This window comes from Bubalus kerabau, chromosome 1 (assembly GCF_029407905.1).
Source record: "Bubalus kerabau isolate K-KA32 ecotype Philippines breed swamp buffalo chromosome 1, PCC_UOA_SB_1v2, whole genome shotgun sequence".
NCBI classification, from domain to species: domain Eukaryota; kingdom Metazoa; phylum Chordata; class Mammalia; order Artiodactyla; family Bovidae; genus Bubalus; species Bubalus kerabau.
The window spans coordinates 93,994,226-94,016,607 of NC_073624.1; the positions used below are offsets into that span (position 1 = coordinate 93,994,226).

The window sequence follows — 22,382 nt, forward strand, 5'->3', positions numbered from 1 at the left end:
CAAAAGCCCAACTCCATTTCTGTGTTTTAGATCAAGTGTCTTGGTCAAAGTTCTTCCTGTATGTTCCTGCTCTTTCCTTTGGGGAGATGAAGAGAGAGACAGATAAACAGAGTGAGTGTGTGCGGTGGTGGTAGTGGGTGCTAGAGACGTGGGACAGGACCAGCGTCATTTTATTTCTTTGACCTGAAATAATATCTGCAGGGTGAATAATCCCAGCATCTTTTTCTCTCCGGACAGATGGGGCTCTGACAGTCTCAGCCTCCCACTTGTCTGGAAGTCAAAAACTTGTTTCTGCCACCAACTAGCAAGTTATTCTACTTCTCTTTAATTTCCTCATCTATAAATATCAACTAAGCCTAGCTCCAAATGTTAATTCTGGCTCTAAATATTATAATTTTATCACTTCTTCTCTCTCAGTTCAGTTCAATTGCTCAGTCATGTCCGACTCTTTGCGACCCCATGGACTGCAGCATGCCAGGCCTCCCTGTCCATCACCAACTCCCGGAGTTTACTCAAATTCATGTCCATTGAGTTGGTGATGCCATCCAACCATCTCATCCTCTGTCGTCCCCTTCTCCTCCTGCCTTCAATCTTTCCCAGCCTCTAAATCTTTGCAAAATTCTTGATGGCATCATAAAGAGTCTGAGTTCACCCTTTCCATCCCTTAAACAAACAGTCCCTGCCCTAGTTAATGAATCACTCACTCTGGAAGTTTGTGCTAAGCACTCAGGTAGACAGAGCTGTGTCCTAACAGACTGGGGTTCTGAGGATGGAGAAGTCCATCCTGGGGTTCCCAACTTGCTAGAGAAAAACAGACTCAGAGAAACACAAACACTCAGCAAAATAAGAGCATGACCAATCCTGAGCAAGTGTTGACAGTTCTTGATCTAATAGAGGTCCAGGAGGGGAAGATGAAGCTAGATTGTGAGATGTGATTTTAAAATTTATTTATTTTTGGCTGGGTCTTCGCTGCTGTGTGGGCTTCCTCTAGTTGTGATGAGGAGGGACTACTCTCTGCTTGTGTTGCTCAGGCTTCTCAACGCTGTGGCTTCTCTTCTTGTGGAACATGGGCTCTAGGCATGTGGGCTCAGTAGTTGTGGTGCACGGGCTTAGTTGCCCGGCGGCATGTGGGATCTTCCTGGATCAGGAATCAAACCTGTGTCCCCTGCATTGGCAGGTGGATTCTTAATTATTGGACCACCAGGGAAGTCCCTAGATGTGATTTTATTTTTTTTTTAATTTTATTTTTAAACTTTACAAAATTGTATTAGTTTTGCCAAATATCAAAATGAGTCCGCCACAGGTATACATGTGTTCCCCATCCTGAACCCTCCTCCCTCCCCATTCCATCCCTCCCTAGATGTGATTTTAAAGGCAATGAATTGGAAGCAGCTGTCACTACCAGAAATAAGAGATGAAAATGCTGCTTGAGGAAAATAATTCTTCCTATATAATACGTTTTGAGGAAAGGGAAAGGGGGAAATAAGCAGAATCCGCAAAGAAAAATTACTTATGAAAATTTGATTAAGCACCTTGGCAAGTGTCAAAGCCTTGAAATCTGACTGGGTAGTTTGGGAGTAATATTTATTTATTAAGTTCACCTATAAACTGGTTGTAGGTGAAAGGCAGGGCACATGACCAGCTGGTCCAACTTCTGGAAAACGTCACTCACTTTCAATTTCCATGAAAGTGAAAGTCGCTCAGTTGTGTCCGACTCTTTGCGACCCCATGGACTATACACTCCATGGAATTCTCCAGGCCAGAATACTGGAGTAGGTAGCCTTTCCCTTCTGCAGGGCATCTTCCCAACCCAGGGACTGAACCCAGGTCTCCCGCATTGCAGGCAGATTCTTTACCAGCTGAGCTATCAGGGAAGCCCAACTGCCTTAACCTTGTCCTTTTTCTTCCTGTTCATTTTAGACACCCAAGTCCAGCTTCAGACCCAACTGTATATTCACTGTTTTTCTCCCTAAACTGTGAAAGCCTTGAGAACAGGGGTGCTGTATTGTTTGTATGAAGCAAGTACCTATGAAATGGTTGTTAATTAAACTTTTCAAGCATATTCAAACACCAGTTACTGTAGGTGCATCATTCTCTCAGGAGAAATGTTTTCCCTTATTTCTAACCTAACTCCATTTCATCTCTCAAATGTATTTCCTTGCTCAAGTGACAGTTAGTTGGTGGGCTCACACAGGGAATACTGAGGGGGTTGTCCCTTCTGATCCTCTTATTCTTCTTGATGGCTCTTCCTTCATCTCCTACCTTTTCTAGCCACACACCTGCCATTCCAGGTCCACCCTAAAAGGCAGAGAAAGAACTGAGGGCCATATGGGCCAAGAGCCAGAAACCTTTCAAAGTATGCTTCCAAACTTGGAGTTGGAAGCAGAACAGCAGCTGGAGTTGAGAAGAGGCCCAGGGAGGCCTCCATGTGAGGTACGGGGGAAAAAAGCAAAGGTTTTAAGTTTGAATCCTAGCTCTGCAGTTCTTAGTTATGTTACCTTGATTAAACTACTTCCCTCTCAATCAGATTCTATTTCCCCTTGATGGAGTTAGACTAGATTCAGTTCAGTTTGGTTCAGTTCAGTCGCTCAGTCGTGTCTGACTCTTTGCGACCCCATGAATCACAGCACGCCAGGCCTACCTGTCCATTACCAACTCCCGGAGTTCACTCAGACTCACGTCCATCGAGTCAGTGATGCCATCCAACCATCTCATCCTCTGTCGTCCCCTTCTCCTCCTGCCCCCAATCCCTCCCAGCATCAGAGTCTTTTCCAGTGAGTCAACTCTTTGCATGAGGTGGCCAAAGTACTGGAGTTTCAGCTTTAGCATCATTCCTTCCAAAGAAATCCCAGGGCTGATCTCCTTCAGAATGGACTGGTTGGATCTCCTTGCAGTCCAAGGGACTCCCAAGAGTCTTCTGCAACACCACAGTTCAAAAGCATCAATTCTTCGGTGCTCAGCTTTCTTCATAGTCCATCTCTCACATCCATACATGACCACTGGAAAAACCATAGCCTTGACTAGACGGACCTTAGTTGGCAAAGTAATGTTTCTGCTTTTCAATATGCTATCTAGGTTGGTCATAACTTTTCTTCCAAGGAGTGTCTTTTAATTTCATGGCTGCAGTCACCATCTGCAGTGATTTTGGAGCCCCCCAAAATAAAGTCTGTCACTGTTTCCACTGTTTCCCCATCTATTTCCCATGAAGTGATGGGACCAGATGCCATGATCTTAGTTTTCTGAATGCTGAGCTTTAAGCCAACTTTTTCACTCTCCACTTTCACTTTCATCAAGAGGCTTTTGAGTTCCTCTTCACTTTCTGCCATAAGGGTGGTGTCATCTGCATATCTGAGGTGATTGATATTTCTTCTGGCAATCTTGATTCCAGCTTGTGCTTCTTCCAGCCCAGCGTTTCTCATGATGTACCCTGCATATAAGTTAAATAAGCAGGGTGACAATATACAGCCTTGATGGACTCCTTTTCCTATTTGGAACCAGTCTGTTGTTCCATGTCCAGTTCTAACTGTTGCTTCCTGACGTTTCTCAAGAGGCAGGTCAGGTGGTCTGGTATTCCCATCTCTTTCAGAATTTTCCACAGTTTCTTGTGATCCACACAGTCAAAGGCTTTGGCATAGTCAATAAAGCAGAAATAGATGTTTTTCTGGAACTCTCTTGCTTTTTCGATGATCCAGCAGATGTTGGCAATTTGATCTCTGGTTCCTCTGTCTTTTCTAAAACCAGCTTGAACATCTGCAAGTTCACGGTTCATGTACTGCTGAAGCCTGGCTTGGAGAATTTTGAGCATTACTTTACTAGCGTGTGAGATGAGTGCAAATGTGTGATAGTTTGAACATTCTTTGGCATTGCCATTCCTTGGGATTGAAATGAAAACTGACTGTTTCCAGTCCTGTGGCCAAAATCTAGTCCTGTGACTAGATTGGTGGTGGCCAACAGCTGTTCTCCCACTGCTACGTCATAATCACTTAGGAAGCTTAATGTAAAACAGATACTCTAGTTAATGATCACCTATGGCTGTTAATATCACACAAAAAAGGAGACAATCACACACCATGTGTCTCCCATGGAAGAATGTAACACCTATAATAACAAGTATTCTTGCTTCCAAAACAAACAAAAACAAAAATCTGAATCTCATCAAGTCTCTAAATCTATTAATTTACAGAAAATACGAGAGAGAGAGTAATATGTTAAACAGTATCAGATTCAATCAGCAAAATTTAGAAACTGCAGGAAAAACAACCTAGTATCATCCATAAATAAACTGCAAAAAGGAGAGATAAGAAACCTACAGATTAAGAGATTTATAAAATATGTTAACAAATTGCTGATTTAAACAAATTATTTATTTATTTTAATATAAATTTATTTATTTTAATTGGAGGTTAATTACTTTACAATACTGTATTGGTTTTGCCATACATCAACATGAATCCGCCACGGGTATAGTTTTAAAACGTGACACAAATTGAGGAGTGTGAACACTGTATATTTTATGATATTAAGAAATTACTGCTATTTTTTTAGATATATTTAAGATACTGATAAAATATGTTTTAAGCCAGATACTTAACCCAAAATATCTTGAAAGATATTTGTATTGTAAAGTGAAAAAGGCAAGTTATAAAACCATATGAATTGAATAATAACACTTTTGTAAACCTATTATTTGTTGCGGATATATTTAGAGATCATACACATACACAGCAAAGTAATTTTAAGTATAAAAAAACAGTAGTTGTAGCATGGGACGGTGTGAAACCATTATTTTTTAATTCTTTATTTTTCTTAATATACTTTTTTTTTCGGCCATGTGGGTTGTGGGATTTTAGTTCCCCAACTAGGGCTTGAACTTGGGCCTTTGACTCTGAGAACCCTGGACCATCAGGGGATTTCCTCTTGATATTTATAATTTAAAATCTCAAAAAAAAATTTTAAAACTCATTGCTGTAATAAGTAAATGTTTTATAAAAAATATTTTTAGGTGTGATAATGATTTTGTGGTGAAATTTTAAGAACCTTTATCTTTAGAGACTAATAATAAAATTTTTAGATAAAATATCTAGAATTTGCTTCATTATGATCAACGATAGGGAAAGTGGGTGGAGATACAGATGAAACAAGATTTTATCTGTATCAAGATGAAACAAGAAACGGTTTTTTCTTAGTATATATCTGAAATCTTCCATTAAAAAAAGTTTGAAAATACAAATTCCCAAGCTCTACTACTGAAGATGTTGTATTTAAAAACATTTCTCAAATGATTCTGACAGTCAACTACTGAATTAGATTATAGCTAATATGCTTTTAAATTAATTTTAAAGAATTATTTTCCATATAATTCAGTTAACTGATATAGGACAATAAAGAATTTAGTCTTTGGTGCTGGTTTCTGAGAAGTAACTTCTAAATTCTTGGGATTTTCCAAGTTACTTACAAGATATTCACGGTGGATCTCTCAGATCATACCTGAGTTTATGCTAAATAAATGACTCAGGATGGTGGCTGGTCAGGCCAGAAATGTGAACCATGTGATTAGGGGGTTGTGACTTTCAGATAGGTGATATCAGCATGACCTCCTGGGGCAAGGAGAGGAGGGAAGTTAGAGATCAAGTTCAATCACATGGCCTATGATTCACTATGTAATGAAATCAGAATAAAAAATCTAGACATCTGAAGTTTAGGTAAGCTTCCCTGGTTAGTGGCTTCCCTGGTGGCTCAGACAGTAAAGCGTCTGCTGCAATGCGGGAGACCCAGGTTCGATTCCTGGGTCGGGAAGATCCCCTGGAGAAGGAAATGGCAATTCTACTCCAGCACTCTTGCCTGGAAAATCCCATGGACAAAGGAGCCTGATAGGCTACAGTTATTGGGGTCACAAAGAGTCGGACACGACTGAGCGACTTCACTTTCCCTGGTTGGTAATCCAGTATCAACATGCTGGGAAAGTAACATGTCTTGAGAACATAGAAACTTCATGCTTGGGACCATCCCAGACCTCCCCTTGTGTATCTCTTCATTTGGCTGATCCTGGTTTGTACCCTTTATAATAAAACTGTAAGTAGAGCACTTTCCTGAGTTCTGTGAGTCATTCTAGTGAATTATGGAAGCTGAGTGGCCAGTTCAGTCGCTCAGTCATGTCCAACTCTTTGACCCCATGGACTGTAGCATGCCAGGCTTCCCTGTCCTTTGCCAACTACTGGAGCTTACTCAAACTCATGTGCATTGAGTCGGTGATGCCATCCAACCATCTCATCCTCTGTCGCCCCCTTCTCCTCCTACCTTCAATCTTTCCCAGCATCAGGGTCTTTTCAAATGAATCAGCTCTTCCCACCAGGTGGCCAAAGTACTGGAGTTTCAGTTTCAGCATCAGTCCTTCCAATGAACACCCAGGACTGATTTCCTTTAGGATAAACTGGTTGGATCTCCTTGAAGTCCAAGGGACTCTCAAGAGTCTTCTCCGACACCACAGTTCAAAAGCTTCAATTCTTCAGCACTCAGCTTTCTTTATAGTCCAACTCTCACATCCATACATGACCACTGGAAAAACCATAGCTTTGACTAGATGGACCTTTGTTGGCAAAGTAATGTCTCTGCTTTTGAATATGCTATCTAGGTTGGTCATAACTTTCCTTCCAAGGAGTAAGCATCTTTTAATTTCATGGCTGCAGTCACCATCTGCAGTGATTTTGGAGCCCCAAAAAATAAAGTCAGCCACTGTTTCCATTATTTCCCCATCTATCTGCCATGAAGTGATGGGACTGGATGCCATGATCTTAGTTTACTGAACGTTGAGTTTTAAGCCAACTTTTTCACTCTCCTCTTTCACTTTCATCAAGAGGCTCTTTAGTTCTTCTTCACTTTCTGCCAAAAGGGTGGTGTCATCTGCATATCTGACGTTTTTGATATTTCTCCCAGCAATCTTGATTCCAGCTTGTGCTTCATCCAGCATGGCATTTTGCATAATATCCTCTGCATATAAATTACATAAGCAGGGTGACAATATATAGCCTTGATGTACTCCTTTCCTGATTTGGAATCAGTCTGTTGTTTAATGTCCAGTTCTAACTGTTGCTTCTTGACCTGCATACCGATTTCTCAGGAGGCAGGTCAGGTGGTCTGGAATTCTCATCTCTTCAAGAATTTTCCATAGTTTGTTATGATCCACACAGTCAAAGGCTTTGGCATAGTCAATAAAGCAGAAGTAGATGTTTTTCTGGAACTCTCTTGCTTTTTTCAATGATCCAATGGATGTTGGCAATTTGATCTCTGATTCCTCTGCCTTTTCTAAATTCAGCTTGAACATCTGTAAGTTTATGGTTATGTACTGTTGAAGCCTGGCTTGGAGAATTTCAAGAATTACGTTGCTAGCGTGTGCTGCTGCTGCTAAGTCACTTCAGTCGTGTCCGACTCTGTGCGACCCCATAGACGGCAGCCCACCAGGCTCCTCCGTCCATGGGATTTTCCAGGCAAGAGTATTGGAGTGGGGTACCATTGCCTTCTCCGTGCTAGCGTGTGAGATGAGTGCAACTGTGAGATAGTTTGAATATTCTTTGGCATTGCCTTTCTTTGGGGTTGGAATGAAAACTGACCTTTTCCAGTCTTGTGGACACTGCTGAGTTTTCCAGATTTGCTGGTATATTGAGTGCAGCACTTTCAGAGCATTATCTTTTAGGGTTTGAAATAGCTCAACTGGAATTCCATCACCTCCACTAGCTTTGTTCATAGTGATGCTTCCTAAGGCCCACTTGACTTCGCATTCCAGGATGTCTGGCTTTAGGTGAGTGATCACACCCTCATGGTTATCTGGGTCATGAAGATCTTTTTTGTACAGTTCTTCTGTGTATTGTTGCCACCTTTTCTTAATATCTTCTGCCTCTGTTAGGTCCATACCATTTCTGTCCTTAATTGTGCCTATCTTTGCATGAAATGTTCCCTTGGTATCTCTAATTTTCTTGAAGAGATCTCTAGTCTTTCCCATTCTATTGCTTTCCTCTATTTCTTTGCATTGATTACTGAGGAAGGCCTTCTTATCTCTCCTTGCTATTCTTTGGAATTCTGCATTCAAATGGGTGTCTCTTTCCTTTTCTCCTTGCCTTGAGCTTCTCTTTTCTCAGCTATTTTTAAGGCCTCCTCAGACCACCATTTTGCTTTTTTGCATTTCTTTTTCTTGGGGATGGTCTTGATCACTGCCTCCTGTACAGTGTCACGAACCTCCATCCATAATTCTTCAGGCACTCTGTTTATCAGATCTAATCCCTAGAATCTATTTGTCACTTCCACTGTATAATAGTAAGGGATTTAGCTCATACCTGAATGTCTAGTGGTCTTCCCTACTTTCTTCAATTTCAGTCTGAATTTGGCAATAAGGAGTTCATGATTTGAGGCACAGTCAGCTCCCAGTCTTGTTTTTGCTGACTGTATACATCTCCATCTTTGGCTGCAAAGAATATAATCAGTCCAATTTTGGTACTGACCATCTGGTAATGTACATGTGTAGAGTTTTCTGTTCTAATGTTGGAAGAGGGTGTTTGCTATGACCAGTGCGTTCTCTTGGCAAAACTCGGTTAGCCTTTGTCCCGCTTCATTTTGTACTCCAAGGCCAAATTTGCCTGTTACTCCAGGTATTTCTTGACTTTCTACTTTTGCACTCCAGTCCCCTATAATGAAAAGGATATCTTTTTTTCGGTGTTAGTTCTAGGAGGTCTTGTAGTTCTTCACAGAACTGTTCAACTTCAGCTTCTTCAGTATCACTTGTTGGGGCATAGACTTGGATTACTGTAATACTGAATGGTTTGCCTTGGAAACGAACAGAGTGGCCAGTAAGTACCACCAAATTTGTAACCAGTTGGTCAAAAATTCAAGTGGCCTGGGAACTCTGGAGCTTTGTGGCTGGTGTCTGAAATGAGGTAGTTTGGTGAAGAACTATGCCCTCAACCTGTAATGTTTGGACTAACTCTGGGTATTTAGTGTCAGAATTGCATTGCAATTGGATATTCATTTAAGTTAATAATTCCCTTCTATTATCAAGAGACAATCACACGCTCCAGGACTGATGTCAGAATTAAATGAGATAAATTTGAGGCCTGGTACACAGAGCTAGAAAGTCAGTATCTCATAGAAGAATAAATCTCTGTACACACTTCTCTCTCTCTCTCTCCCTTTTAATAAGATGAACCACAAATGTATTCTATAATTTTTCTATAATAGGTATTCAGTTCTGCAAAAAATGCAAACAAAATATTGTTACTATTTACATTTGGGTCTATAAACAAACTTGGGGGGGAGAAAGAAAACCTTAAGAAATTTTATACAAATTTATAAAAATTTCAAGAATTTGGTTTTCATCACTTCTGAAAGCTATTTATTTAAGTCTAAAAGCCACTAAATATAGAGGTTGAAAGAGAAGAGAAAAACACCAACAACAGATTATTTGAATTTCCCTCTTCCCAAATATCTAAAACATCACATATACCATTGTTTTCAGTGTAACCTGTGTAACCTAAAAATTCTGACTTCTCTTCACTAGCCTCAAATAAGTTCAGTAGAGATTGTACTGTTGTTGTTCAGTCACTAAATCGTGTCTTGATTTGTTGCGACCCCATGGACTGCAGCAAGCCAGGCTCCTCTGTCCTTCACTATCTCCCAGAGCTTGCTCAAATTCATGAGATTGTATTTGTGAACTACAAAATCTGTTTTCTTCTTGCACAGTAAGAAGTTTAGTATTCTTATAAAACTCTGCATTTGGTTCCAGATTTTTAAAAAAATTTCTTCCTTAGAATATTTTCACTCTCCAGTGGATTTTACCAGATGGTAAGCTCTCTGTATTCTTGACATCACATTCACTGGATTCCTGGAACTTTGGGATGGAGCCTTTGCCTGAATTGTTAGGTGCTCCTCTGAACTAAGGTGTCGCTGGTGGTAAAGAAAAGAAAGAAAGAGAGAAAGTGAAGTCACTCAGTTTTGTCTGACTCTTTGCAATCCCATGGACTGTAGCCTACCAGGCTCCTCCATCCATGAAATTTTCCAGACAAGAGTAGTACTGGAGTGGGTTGCTATTTCCTTCTCCAGGGGATCTTCCTGACTCAGGAATCAAACCCGAACCTACTTGATAATGCAGGAGACCTAAGAGATGTAGGTTCAATCCCTGGGTCAAGAAGCTCTCCTAGAGAAGTAAATGGCAACTCACTACAGTATTCTTGTCTGGAGAATCCCATGGACAAAGGAGCCTGGTGGGCTATGTCCATAGAGTCGCAAAGAGTCAGACACAACTGAGCACATATCCCTGAACTATTTACTGATAACAAATAAGAATCTCGACCAAATACAGAATGAAGGTCCTTTTCCTTCAGATTCTACGCTGGGAAGTACACAGCATCTAACTTTTGTTTTGGTTGAGATGCAGTTTTTTCCATATTGAATTAGAAACTTGTATACATGTGTGTATCCTATACAGACAGTGATCTACCCTTAGTTCTTCATTTTCATGCATAATTAATTTCCATTCAGAAATGCCAGAATGCATTTTTGTTCATTTTTATGTAACAGTAGATATGTAAAATTTTATGTCATTTTCATAAATGGAACCTTTATTAGATGTTTTCTCATCAAGTCCTTTCAATTCAATAGAAGAAGGGTAGAGAAACACATTCTGAAAAAAATCCAAAGTTTTGTTCCGTTATTGGGTTTCTTTACATAGGAAACTCTGGTCAAGCACCTGTACATTATTTTCCCTGATGTCTTTCTGACGCCTATGTTGCAGTTCCAGCTTTTCTTTATATTCAGACCTTTTGGGGACATTTGCACAGTTTTTATAGTCAAAAACTAACTTAGATACAATATCATCAACAACTTGATAGTGATTACTCTGTGCCAAGTTTCTGTGTTGTTCACTTACAAGATGTGCCTCATGTCATTTACCTCTATAAAAGGCTTTTTGAGTCTCCTTGTTCTTGCTTTTTGTGGGCTAGCTCCTATTCTTTTCCCTACATCTCTTACAGAAGTTCTTGATTTCTTGAGTAAATACTTTGTTTTTTTCCTTTTGTTCCATGTAGTATCTTATGTCATCAGTATGAAGAATTTTTACTCCCCATAATATTTGGTAATCTATTTGAAGGAATAAAATCAGTCATTACTAGTTTTTTCAACTACTGAAAGGAGAAATCTGTACTTTTTCTTTGAAGTTAGGTAGCTGAAATCTTTACTGAGAAATTCTTCAACTCACTCTCCCAGATCTTGTCCTTTTGCAATTCTTCAGATATAGTGACAGACGGTAAGTCAGTGTAAAATACTTTTCCCCACTTTTCTGGTTTGTTATCAGTTTTCAGAGAATTCAAAAATGGTTGTTCTATTTTTTCATTTTTGACCTGGTCTCCACCCTGGAAATGTGAATTGCTATGGCTCTTCATGGCTCTTCAGTCACCTGGCACTCACATGCTGGGTCTGGAGAAGGTGTCACATCCAGCAGCTCTGGAAGCACGGCCCCCCAAGGCTCGATGACTGGCCAGGTGCCTCTCCCCATCCATAGGCCACCAAGTGTTACCCACTTTCTCTTCTTTTTTTTAACGTTACTATATACGAATTATATTTTTTCTTGTTCTAATCACATATGCACTATAGAATTTTCAGAGTTGGTTGCAGTGCTTTCTTTTCCACTTCTTAATGTAAGTTTTCTTCTTTTTTTTTTTAATGTAAGTTTTCTACATAAAATTACCCATAGCATCCAGTGAAGACAGATGCAACAGTGAGAGCAGGAGTTTTGCTGATGAGAATGACAGGTAAAACACAGAGCTATTATTTTAGAATAAAAGGCTTTGGTGAGGTAGATGTAATGGACAAAGAGGCAATAAGACACAGGGCTTCTGTGATGAGAAGATGCTAGGGTAGAAGAGAGGCAGCCTGAGGAAAAGAATATGCCAGAAACTGAAGTGGAAGGCACTTGTTTTGATTTTTGTCCAAGGACCTGGTGATGTCACTATACCCATCACCATGAGAAAAAAACATTCTCTGTCCCTTACGAACCAGGGTGAGCAGGAACAGGAAAGGTAATTTTCTGTGGTTCCCAGGGGAAGAATAAGCAGCAGGTAGGTCACCCTGTGGCCCTGAGTCCTAGGGCTAGATGGGTTAGAAGGGATGCTTGCTGATCTGCAGAACCTGCTGTTGTTCTGCCACTCAGCTCTCACGTCTTTGTTCTTCCTCCAAGCTTCCCTTTCCCATCCAGATTACCTGTTGTTGGTGGAAATTACTGGCACTTTGTTCAAACCGTTCATCTTTGGTCTCCACAGTTTTCCCCAACTTCTGCAGTACCTGGGAATATAAATCAGAGAGGTCCACACTATTATAGTCAAGTCTCTCTTATCTGCTGGCCTCATTTGACCCTGGCTTCTGAGTCTCAGATTCAACTAAAGGGAAGTACATATATTAGCCCAACAGAATTAGCAATACAGCATGTTGCTGAAAAGTCAATTATGTTTTATGGTTCTTCTCAATTTGGGGTATTCAGCAATGTGCTAGAGTATATATAAAGCCCAGAATAAATAAGGTATGAAATTGTTAGAGTGGTTTTCTGTGGGGATGGGGGGAGACTATTATATTAAAATAAGGATTAATTAGAAGAATGCAAATGTGCATGGCTAAAAACATGAGCTTTGAAGACATTTTTTCACATGGGACACCCTCTGCCAGCCATAGCAGCAGATTCCTTTAGATAGATAAAGTCAGAGAGGTGGGTAGGAGACTCTTTTCTCTGAAGACCCTTGTAGGAAAACTGAGAAGCTCTGATATTATGCATTTGAAACCTAGCTAGAAGTGAATGCTATCGATAGCTACCTCCTCTCCCTAGGACCCAGAGAACCAGGCATCATAGTGGTCTCAGTAATGATGCAAAGGACACAGAAATGAGAAAGATACAGTTTCTCTTCTCCTAGAGGACACTAACTTATAACAAGTAAGAAAGCCCTGACTCTTCTACCTGTAACCCCCAGTTTGGAAAGAGGCACCACTATCCCCCAGGCCCAAGTCAGAATCAGGAGCTTCCCTCAACTGCTTCTGTCTCACTTCCTTCACGGAATCCCTCACCATGTCCACCTCTGGAAACCATCCTGTGTTTTCTAGTTTCACTGCCATGGCTTTAGTCCAGGGCCTCACTGTTTTTTTTGGCCTGTGACAACAGGCCTATCTTGTTGCTGCTTAAAACCTTCTAATGATTCTCCATTCATCTGCTCAACAAATGTTTTAGTTAAATGTCCATTATATATCTACAAGTTATAGTTGTACTCTAGCATACATATGGGTCTCTAGGATCTGACCCTTCATTAAGCCTCAGCTCTCACTATTCCTTTGTCCTACAGGTCTCTCTCTCACTCATGTTTTTAGTTTTCTAATAAGCTGTACTGTTCTTGTTGTAAATGCTATTCCCTCTTTCTGGAATGTTCTTTCTTACCTTATCATCAGGCAACTATCTAAAATGACCAAATTCATACTCTATATTCTTTGTGACACTTAATCATATCTATTGCATCTCATTAATCAAGGTAAATCAGTCCCTCCTAAGCACTTACAACTTCTGCACCTGTATACATTTCTATTACTGTTGTTCTTTTTTTGTCACACTGTGTGGCTTGTGGGATCTTAGTTCCCCAACCAGGGATCGAACCCAAGCTCGTTTCAGTGGAAGCATGGAGACTTAACTTGCTTAACTTGCCTGCTGATTTGCAGAACCTGCTGTTGTTCTACCATTCAGCCCTCATGCCTTCTTTCTTTCTACAAGCTTCCCTTTCCCACCCTCCAGACTACCTGTTGTTTATGGAAGTTATTGGCACTCTGTTCAAACCGTTCATCTTTGGTTGTCAGTTTTCCCTGGATCACCAGGGAATTCCTCTCTTACTGTTTTGTTATTTGCATTTATCTTTGTCTCTTTCTAAACTGTGAGCTCCTTGAGGATTGGACACTTGCCTTACTTATTTATATTTCTCAGTATCCAGCAAATAGATACTTAATACTTACAACAGGAAGGAGAGTGAGACTGATACAGGAGGGGACCAAAAGGTAGGGCCTTGAATTTAAGATTTTGCTAGACTGGAATAAAGTAAAAAGGGTGAGGGTAGAAAAAGGATTTCAGGCAAAGACAACATCAGCAAAGTAACAGAAGTATGCAGATTCACAGCAGTTTTCATGAAATGGTTCAGCATGACTGGTTTAGAGTGTGCTACAAGGAGTGATGTGTAAGGAAACTAGAGATTGGAGTCTCATTGTGAAGAACTCTGAATCACATGAAGGAGTGCCCAGGTCTTGGGTGTGAGGCCAGCTCTATGCAGGCTCTGACTCAGCTGTCTCCATTCTTAATCCTGGGGTTCTGGAGCTTTCTCTATGGCAGTTAAGACCAAGGTCTCTGGAGCCGAACTGATATATGCCCGTATCTTGGCTTTTCTACTTACTGGCTACAAGCCTTTGGGCAAATCACTTAAACTCTAGAGCCTCAGTTTGTAGAACTCCCTTTCCTCCATTAAGATAATAATATCTCCTTAAGTTGTTGGGAGAATTAAATGATATTATACACATAAATTGCTTTCACAGTGGTGCCTTATGGTGAGCAGTTAATACAAATCCACTATCATCGTGCTGAGTTCCACTCTATTCCCTATAAATACCTGTCTTTACTTCCTTTTCAGGGCAGCCATCTGTGTTTGTGTCTTTATTCTGCCTCACTTAACACAGGGCCCTGGGTGTGCAGAGTCACTCATCTTCCCAAGCTCCACCCTCTCCCCTCAACCAAACACTGTCCTCTACCAGAAAGTTGCAAAACCACCTTGCTTAGTGGTAATCACAGGTCTCACTTCCTTCCTGCCAGCTCTCCCTTCCTCTGCCTGGGGCTTGGTTCTTGGGGGGGAGGGGGTGGGGGCTGAAAGGAGAGAGGAGTCGATTCAGTCTAGAGTCTATGTGACACGCCTAGGAGCAGACCAACATCCCCAAACCTCAAAAGGCTCAGGGCAAAAAAGCTTGGAGGGTGTGGGAGTGTGTTTGTTGAAGGAATACGCCCACCTTCAATTCTGAAACTGAAAAGATGAGCATGATCATGAAAACATAACCCAGTGTCTTGGGGCCAAAGTATTTGTTGTCTTAAGCAATAGGGCCGTGTCTCAGGGCACTTAAACTACGCTGTAGATGTTCCTCCTCAACATGAGTTCCTTGAGGAAGGGTGATGTATGGTGCTCCAAAAATGTTTGTTGAAAGAATTAATAATTTTACCTTTGGGTCACTTACTAATGAAAGCCCATATAATGCTAATCCCTAAAGTCCTGCACTGAGAATTCTGCCCAAATTTGCTGGCCTAGCAGCTGAGAAGTTGGAATACAGATATTTAAAGAGAAAAGAGCAGGGACAAGAAAAAAAGTAAACGTGGCAAAATGTTAACACTTGGTGAAATAGGTGAAGAATATTGCAATGTTCATTCACCTATTTTACCTTTTATGTAAGTTGAGTTACAAGTATAAAGCTTAAAAAAAAAAAGCCACTGCAGACATGTTTGGTAGCTGTAGTTCCTCACTATGACCCCTCCCTATAATCATTTATTATATTTTAGTTAATTCTGTCAATTGGAGTAATTTGAAGAGGCCTTGGATGTTAGATTATGGAATCATTATTGTCAAGATATATTCTAAAGTAGGCTCTCCTTTATCCCCTCATATATTTTCCAGCTTTTTCTCCCACCAATCCCTGAGCTCCAGCTCAGTGGCATTTCTCCCTAGTTTGCCTAAAAGGATTTCCAGATTCTATCCTTTGCTAATGCTGGCATTCCTCAGCTGGAATGCTCTCTCACCACTTGCCTGAGGAACTATTAATCAGACATAACTCCTATCTCAATTCAGCCTTCACTACAAAACCCCGCTCTGTTCTCAAGTCTTCTGAATTCCCATGGATTTATCTCTCAGGTCACTTATTTTACTTAAAAAAAAAAAAACCAAAAAAAAAATAAAACCAAAACACCTAGATTGTAAGCTTCTAGCAGGCAAGAATGCTTCTTACTCAACTCATCTCTAAGTTCCAGAGATGAGCTGTCCAGCCCATATCGTGGACAAAGGGATTTTTCTGTGAATATTGCTGACTGAACCCTCACAAGTTGCCTGAAAGTCAACAGAGAAAAAGACCAACAGAGGAGTGGTAAACAGTGAATGCCCTTTCTCGGGGGGAGATCTGAGAGGCTTGCCACAGAGAAATCACCAACAGATGGTGAAAGCATCCGTGTGAAATGTGAAGATGTAGTGTACTGTAAAAACACAATAAAGCCAGACTCATCTTGAATCTGAGAAGGAACTGGAAAATAAAACAAGATGATGCTTCATCTCCACCGGTTTAACAGTCACCAGACCTTCACTCGCAGCTTTACTCCTGCAAGAAGATCAGCAGGAAGTGGGCCAGCACAGCAGGAAGTGGGGAGACACAGATGTTAGAGCGGTTTTTCAGGAACCTTATAGACAGCAGCCTGAGATTGGGATCCTAAGGCAGGACACCTGAGTTTTGGTGATAATTCTGCCACTTGCCAATCTCTTTTGAGCCTTATTTCCTCATTTCTAAATTTGGGATACTAACACAAAGCTTAAAGCGTTGAAAAGATGAAGTGAGATCATATCACGAGAATGTGGGCTCCATAAAGGGAGAGATCATGTCCTTCTTATATTCCTGTGCTTTGTCTAGGGCAGGCACTTGATATTTGATACATTAGTTGTTACATATTACAGTCAACCACATATAGTAAAACTGCAGTGTCCCAGGGAATCCTTTCTTTTGACTGCAAATTTCTCCGTCTTTATTTTACCTTCAGTAACTTTCCAAGACTCAAAAACTCTGACAGGCTGAGCTGAACTCTTTCTCCTAACCCAGGTCATTTCCATCCTATCCAGACAACACCCACTGCCTCTAGGGTACCAGCTGTACTGCTTGAAATTCAATGTCTGCTTGCCTTTGTGTCTAAATCTGGGTTCAGAGTATCTCCTTGTTTTCTGCAACAGCCTGGGACTTTCTCAGGGCAGATTCAAGTTTGTTTCTCTCTCTGCCTTCTAGGGGCTCAGATTAAGAACAGGGTGTATCTGGGCAGTTGGGAAATATTTGACTCTGAGGTTCAAGGAGCCCTCTCCCCTTCTCACTTCAGTGTCCTTACCAAATTGAGTCTCCAAATCACTGAACATCAACTGCATTTTACAGATGCCGAATCTGAAGCCTAGAGCAGAGCTGTTATTTACCTGAGGCTTCAAGTTCATGCTTTTAAAAAAAAAAAAAGAGAGAGAAATCTTAAAGCAAGGGCATAGTGATCGGGCTTCCTAGGTGGCACTAGTGGTAAAGAACCCACCTGCCAACGCAGGAGACGTAAGAGATGCGAGTTCGATCCCTGGATCAGGAAGACCTGCTAGAGGAGGGCTTGGCAACCCACTCCAGTACTCTTGCCTGGAGAATCCCAGAGGAGTCCGGCAGGCTACGTTCATAGGGTTGCAAAGACATGACTAAAGTGGCTTAGCACGCATGCATACATAGTGTTGATAGGTTGGATGATGACAGAAAGTGAGAGAAGGAGGTAAAACATAACTATTGTCCACAAATATTTGGCCTTTGGTGATTTCTTTTTGTTTTTCCAATCCATAAGAGTAACCAGCCTTCTCTTCTCTAGAACCTCCTTTTCCTCCACAATGACTTCTAACTAGACCTTTCCATAGGCTTTGTAACCTTTGGAGAGATTGAAACCATGATCAAGGTGAAGTTAGGTTAAGATGAAGTAACAAAATCTAGCCACACAAAAATCTTTCCCTTTTCCTCTGCTCTTTAACATGACCCAGCTTCCTCAGACAAAGACAGGGGAACCACACACACATATTCCCCCTACCCTTCCATTGTGAGCCTCTTAAAGATAAAGACTAAATCTGTATTCCATCAATTCTCTGTTAATAATCCCACTTTGGAGAGCTGGTTGCCTTTAATCTTCCCAGCACCCAAGCTAGTGCTCTGCTTTGATTTAAATTCTTAAGCATATGGTGTTCATTCAAATACTTCTAAGACCATGAAGTCTTAGAAAACCACGATTCTCACTCAGGTCCTGGTTCTCTCTCTCCTTCCCATTCTCCTTCTAGCCTATTCATTTCTCCTTACCATCTTACCTACCAGGGTGTTGATGGGTGGAGAGCAGGGATTCAGATCAGAAGCAAAGAAAATATTCTGGACACATAGAAACAAAAATGCCAGTGCAATGTGTGGAGAAATGGTCACACCATCTAGGTAAGTGGGCAAGGTACAGATAGTCGACCTCGAGGGAGCCGTGCTGTGCTTAGTCACTCAGTCTCAGTCCTGTCCGACTCTTTGCGACCCCATGGACTGCAGCCCGCCAGGCTCCTCTGTCCATGGGGATTTTCCAGGCAAGAATATTGGAGTGGGTTGCCATGCCCTCCCTCCAGGGGATCTTCCCAACCCAGGGATTCAACCCAGGTCTCCCGCTCAGCAGAGGGATTCTTTACCGTCTGAGCCATCAGGGAAGCCCAACGGAGCAGGGCCACCCAAAGCTAATTCAGGACACAGTGCAAAAAGAGGTGCTCCTTGCGCACCCTGAACCAAGTACTCTCCAACGCCAAACGGAGGCACAGGAAGCAGATATGAGTTTCTGCTTGTATCAGCTAAAGCAATAGCCTGCGGCCAGGCCGGTTCAGGCATGGAGAGAATCCGTCAAAATTACTCTAGTCCTCGTGGACTCCAGGTCCCACCTAACGGGTGGTACTCGTTGCCAGCCCAGCTGGTGAGTGCTGTCTTATGTGGGAAATGACCCTCTTTGAACCTCCAGTTTCATCATCTGTGAAAAATACCACTCTCGCTGGGTGGCGAGGACAAAATTTGCTACAGAGCAGTCACCAACGTTTAGTTCCTCTCTTTTCCCTTTTCTCGGTCAGCTTGGGCGTTGTTTAGGTTCCAAGAGAGACAGACGGTGGGAACTGTCTCTCAGCTTCCCCCATCCCTGTCCGAGACTGGGCGAGGCTCTCTGCCTTCTCTCAAATCTGCTGTTTTCATGGGAACCCCTGCTCGCCTTTCCCGAGGTCAGCCTTTGTGTCCAGCCAGGTCTCCCGCCCCGAGCACCCCGCACACCCTGCGGCTGCGTCGGGCCTCAGCCTCGGCTCCCAGCCTCCTACCTTCTCTTGGGCTCTGCTGAACTTCTTCTGCACCTGCTTGGCGAAGAGGCCGGCAGCGCCGCCCGCCCGGCCCTCGGCCATCCTGCCAACTCCCCCGGGGGCGGCCTGCCCTGGCCCGGCGCCCTGTGGTTTTCTCGAGGCCCCCAGAGGAGGAAGTGCGTTCCCGTCATGCCTCGCATCCGGCCAGGCGGGCCTCGCGCAGGTCACCCCGCCCCGTTGCCGCCTGGGAATCACCCTGGACCGCCTGAGGCCCCGGGCCCCCGGTAGGACGCAGCTGGAAACATGCGTAACACAGGCCCAGGGCGGCGGCATAGCCCGCGCGAGGCCAGCTGGCCGCTCCCCGGCGCTCTCCCTGGAGGCCCACGGCTGTTCGGCCCGGGACATGGCCCAGGGCGTGGGCGAGGGGCCCGCGGACACTTGTGGGGCTCAGGCTTGTTGGGTCTGTTCCCAGGAGGCCGGAGACGCAGGTCTGCCTTCCGGCGGTGCTTCCTCCAGGCCAGCTTTAAACCCTCTACCCCTGAGGTAGAGGAACACCAGCCGCCTCTACCCCTGAGGTAGAGGAACACCAGCCGCAAAGAGTTTTCAAATCTGGGCCAAGACAATGTTCCCTGAGAGCTAACCAGCTGTAACGATCAGATAACCGGAAGAGGAGGATAGAAATTTTTGTTATTTCCACTCAGTAAGAGTGTTGAATGGGGTGTTTATGGATAAGTGTGCAGGAGCAGTGTACTCCAGTATTCTTGCCTGGGAAATCCCATGGACAGAGGAGCCTGGTGGGATATGGTTCATGGAGAGACAGAGACAGGACTTAGTGACTAAACAACAACTGGATGACCAAATAAAATGGACTTTCTGCTTCAGGGTGGAGTTTTTAAAGATGGAAGCCCTCTACTGGAGAGGTTGGCTCTGTCAACCGGGCCAAAAAAAAAGCACAATCTAAAAGTTGAGAATTATGTTTTATTTAGCAAACAAAACTGAGGACTTAAGCCTGGGACGCAGCCTCTCAGCTCTGAGAAACTGCTCAGAAGAGGTAAGGGAAGAGCCAACAGGTAATCATCAAAAGATTATAGTTAATTAAAGAAAACCAGGTATCTCAAGTTAAGGACCACTCCAGTGTTCTTGGCTGGAGAATCCCAGGGATGACGGAGCCTGGTGGGCTGCCGTCTGAACACGACTGAAGCAACTTAGCAAGTTAATGAATTTGGCACTTTTCTATTTGGGGGAAGATGCCAGAGTCTGGGCTCACTGAAATCATTCCTTGGATATGTACCTCAACTATGTGGAGCCAGTATCCTGCACTTTCTCATCCCGAGTCTCTTCAGGGTACAACAATGCGTGGTGGCTGCAGTGGCTGATGGCCTGAGGGCCAGCATCCTATCTCTCTCCTGAGCTCTCAGGGCTCACCATGGGGAGGATGGGGCTGTAATGTGATGACTTGATGGCTGCAACATCCTTTGTTTACTGATATGTCAGACAACATTTTTTCACTCATGACTCTAAACCTAAACTGGTAGGAGGGGTAGGCTGAGCAGAGGACAGGACTCCAAATCTGGACTTGAAAGAGAGGAGCAGCTGAGCTAGAAGTAGAAATGAAGATACTTAGAAAGGGAGAGGACCTTATAGAAAAAAGGCCAAAGAGTTGGATATGGAAGCCTGTGCTGGGTATGGGGAGCAAATTTTTCTAGCTGGAGGAACTAGTATAGTGTACTAGATGGAGGCAGAAAATACATTGTGTAAATTGGGATGGGACTGCTGAGATTATAACAGTTGCTTCTCTAGGTCGGTTTCCAAATGGAAGTTGCTTCCTGACCTGATTGAGAAGATAGCTGGAAATTAGGACACTAGGTTTGGAGGAACCATTTACTCAAGGATTTTGCAAGTAAAATTCCCCAAAAGGAGGAAAGGAGGTCAAGATAAACTTCCTAAGGACTGGGAAAGGAAGCTGAACGCCTGAGACAAAATCAGAAGGCCTTCTTTGCTATCATTTTCCAGATCACTCCCCCAAACAGCCATATTGCACTCAGAATCAACCATGTGACAGGCATTGCTGGGTGTTGGGAAGCGAAGAATGAATTTTTTAAAAGTGATTCTTGACTTAAAAATGCTTAAAGTCTGGAAGTGGAGACAGGTTGTTAATCAGATGATTTTAGAGATGGATACAAAAATTTCAGGTAATAGGTCATTAGGGTTTATTCTGTTATAATGCTAGCTGTGGGGATGATCTAGAAGGGGCAGAGTGAAGAAATGGAAGGACTAAGTGGGGGGAAGTGGGAGGACAATGGTGCTGTGGGAGCACTGAGAGAGATGGTGATCACCACAGATGTGTCAGTAGCAGAAGGAGGCCAATACCTGGGTCATTCTCTGGAATTCACGGCATCCTCAGTAATGCAGCCCAGCCACTGCTTCCTAAAAAACCCTCTTCAGTGCCAAACCCTTGGGAACTGAAATTGATAGTCACCAAATCATGAAGTATTAGAGCAGGACAAATCTTTGGAAAGTACCTAGGTTAGGAATCTGAGTAACAGAAAGGGTGACTTGCCCAAGGTTATCCAGTTCCTCTGGCAGGCTACAGTGTATAGGGTCGCACAGAGTCAGACACAACTGAAGCGACTTGGCACAAGCACACACACCCAGTTTGTCAGTAGTAGAAAAGAGATGGGAATACAGGTGTCCTGCCAAGCACAGCTTCTTTAAAAAAAAAAAACACTTAAGTAATTGATTTATCTGGCTGCAAGAGGTCTTAGTTGTGGCATACAGGATCTTTTAGTTGCTGCATGTGAACTCTTTTTTTTTCTTTTTCGTGTGAACTCTTGTTAATAGTGGTATGTGGGATCTAGTTCCCTGTCCAGAGACTGAACCCAGGCCCCCTGCATTGGGAGCATAACGTCTTAGCCACTGGACCACCAGGGAAATCCCTTGCCCAGCTTCTTTTGCTGTACAAACTGTTCTAGAAGACTCTGCTGACAAAGTAGCCTATAAATTGTGAGACCAGTCTTAGACAGTTTCCTCTAATGTAATGTTAACTCTCCAGATCCCTCTTGTCTGATCCTCAGCAGTTGCTATGAAAAACTGTTTCTGATCCCCTTAGCTTTCTCCTTTCAGTTCCCTCTTGGCTTTATCATACACCACTTTAACAGACTGAGCCCTGGCCAGGATAGGGAAGATTTATCAGCTTCCCAGTTCTGTGTTTTTTATAGAACCCCGGAT

The 22,382-nt window shown here is 42.7% G+C and overlaps 1 protein-coding gene and 1 pseudogene across 2 annotated transcripts in view; both read right to left on the reverse strand.

Annotated features, from left to right (window-relative positions):
- Window positions 1-19,325, reverse strand: part of BIN2 (bridging integrator 2) — a 37,560-nt gene extending 18,235 nt beyond the window's left edge. For both annotated transcript variants that reach the window (XM_055583723.1, XM_055583717.1), the window contains exons 1-2: window positions 19,176-19,325; window positions 12,241-12,321 (exon numbers count right to left, since the gene is read on the reverse strand). In XM_055583723.1, coding sequence (XP_055439698.1) covers window positions 12,241-12,321; window positions 19,176-19,256 — 162 coding nt within the window. In that variant the 5' untranslated portion in view covers window positions 19,257-19,325. The remainder of the gene's footprint in view (window positions 1-12,240; window positions 12,322-19,175) is intronic.
- Window positions 9,159-11,623, reverse strand: LOC129654191 (protein DBF4 homolog A-like; annotated as a pseudogene).
- Window positions 19,326-22,382: the final 3,057 nt, after the last annotated feature.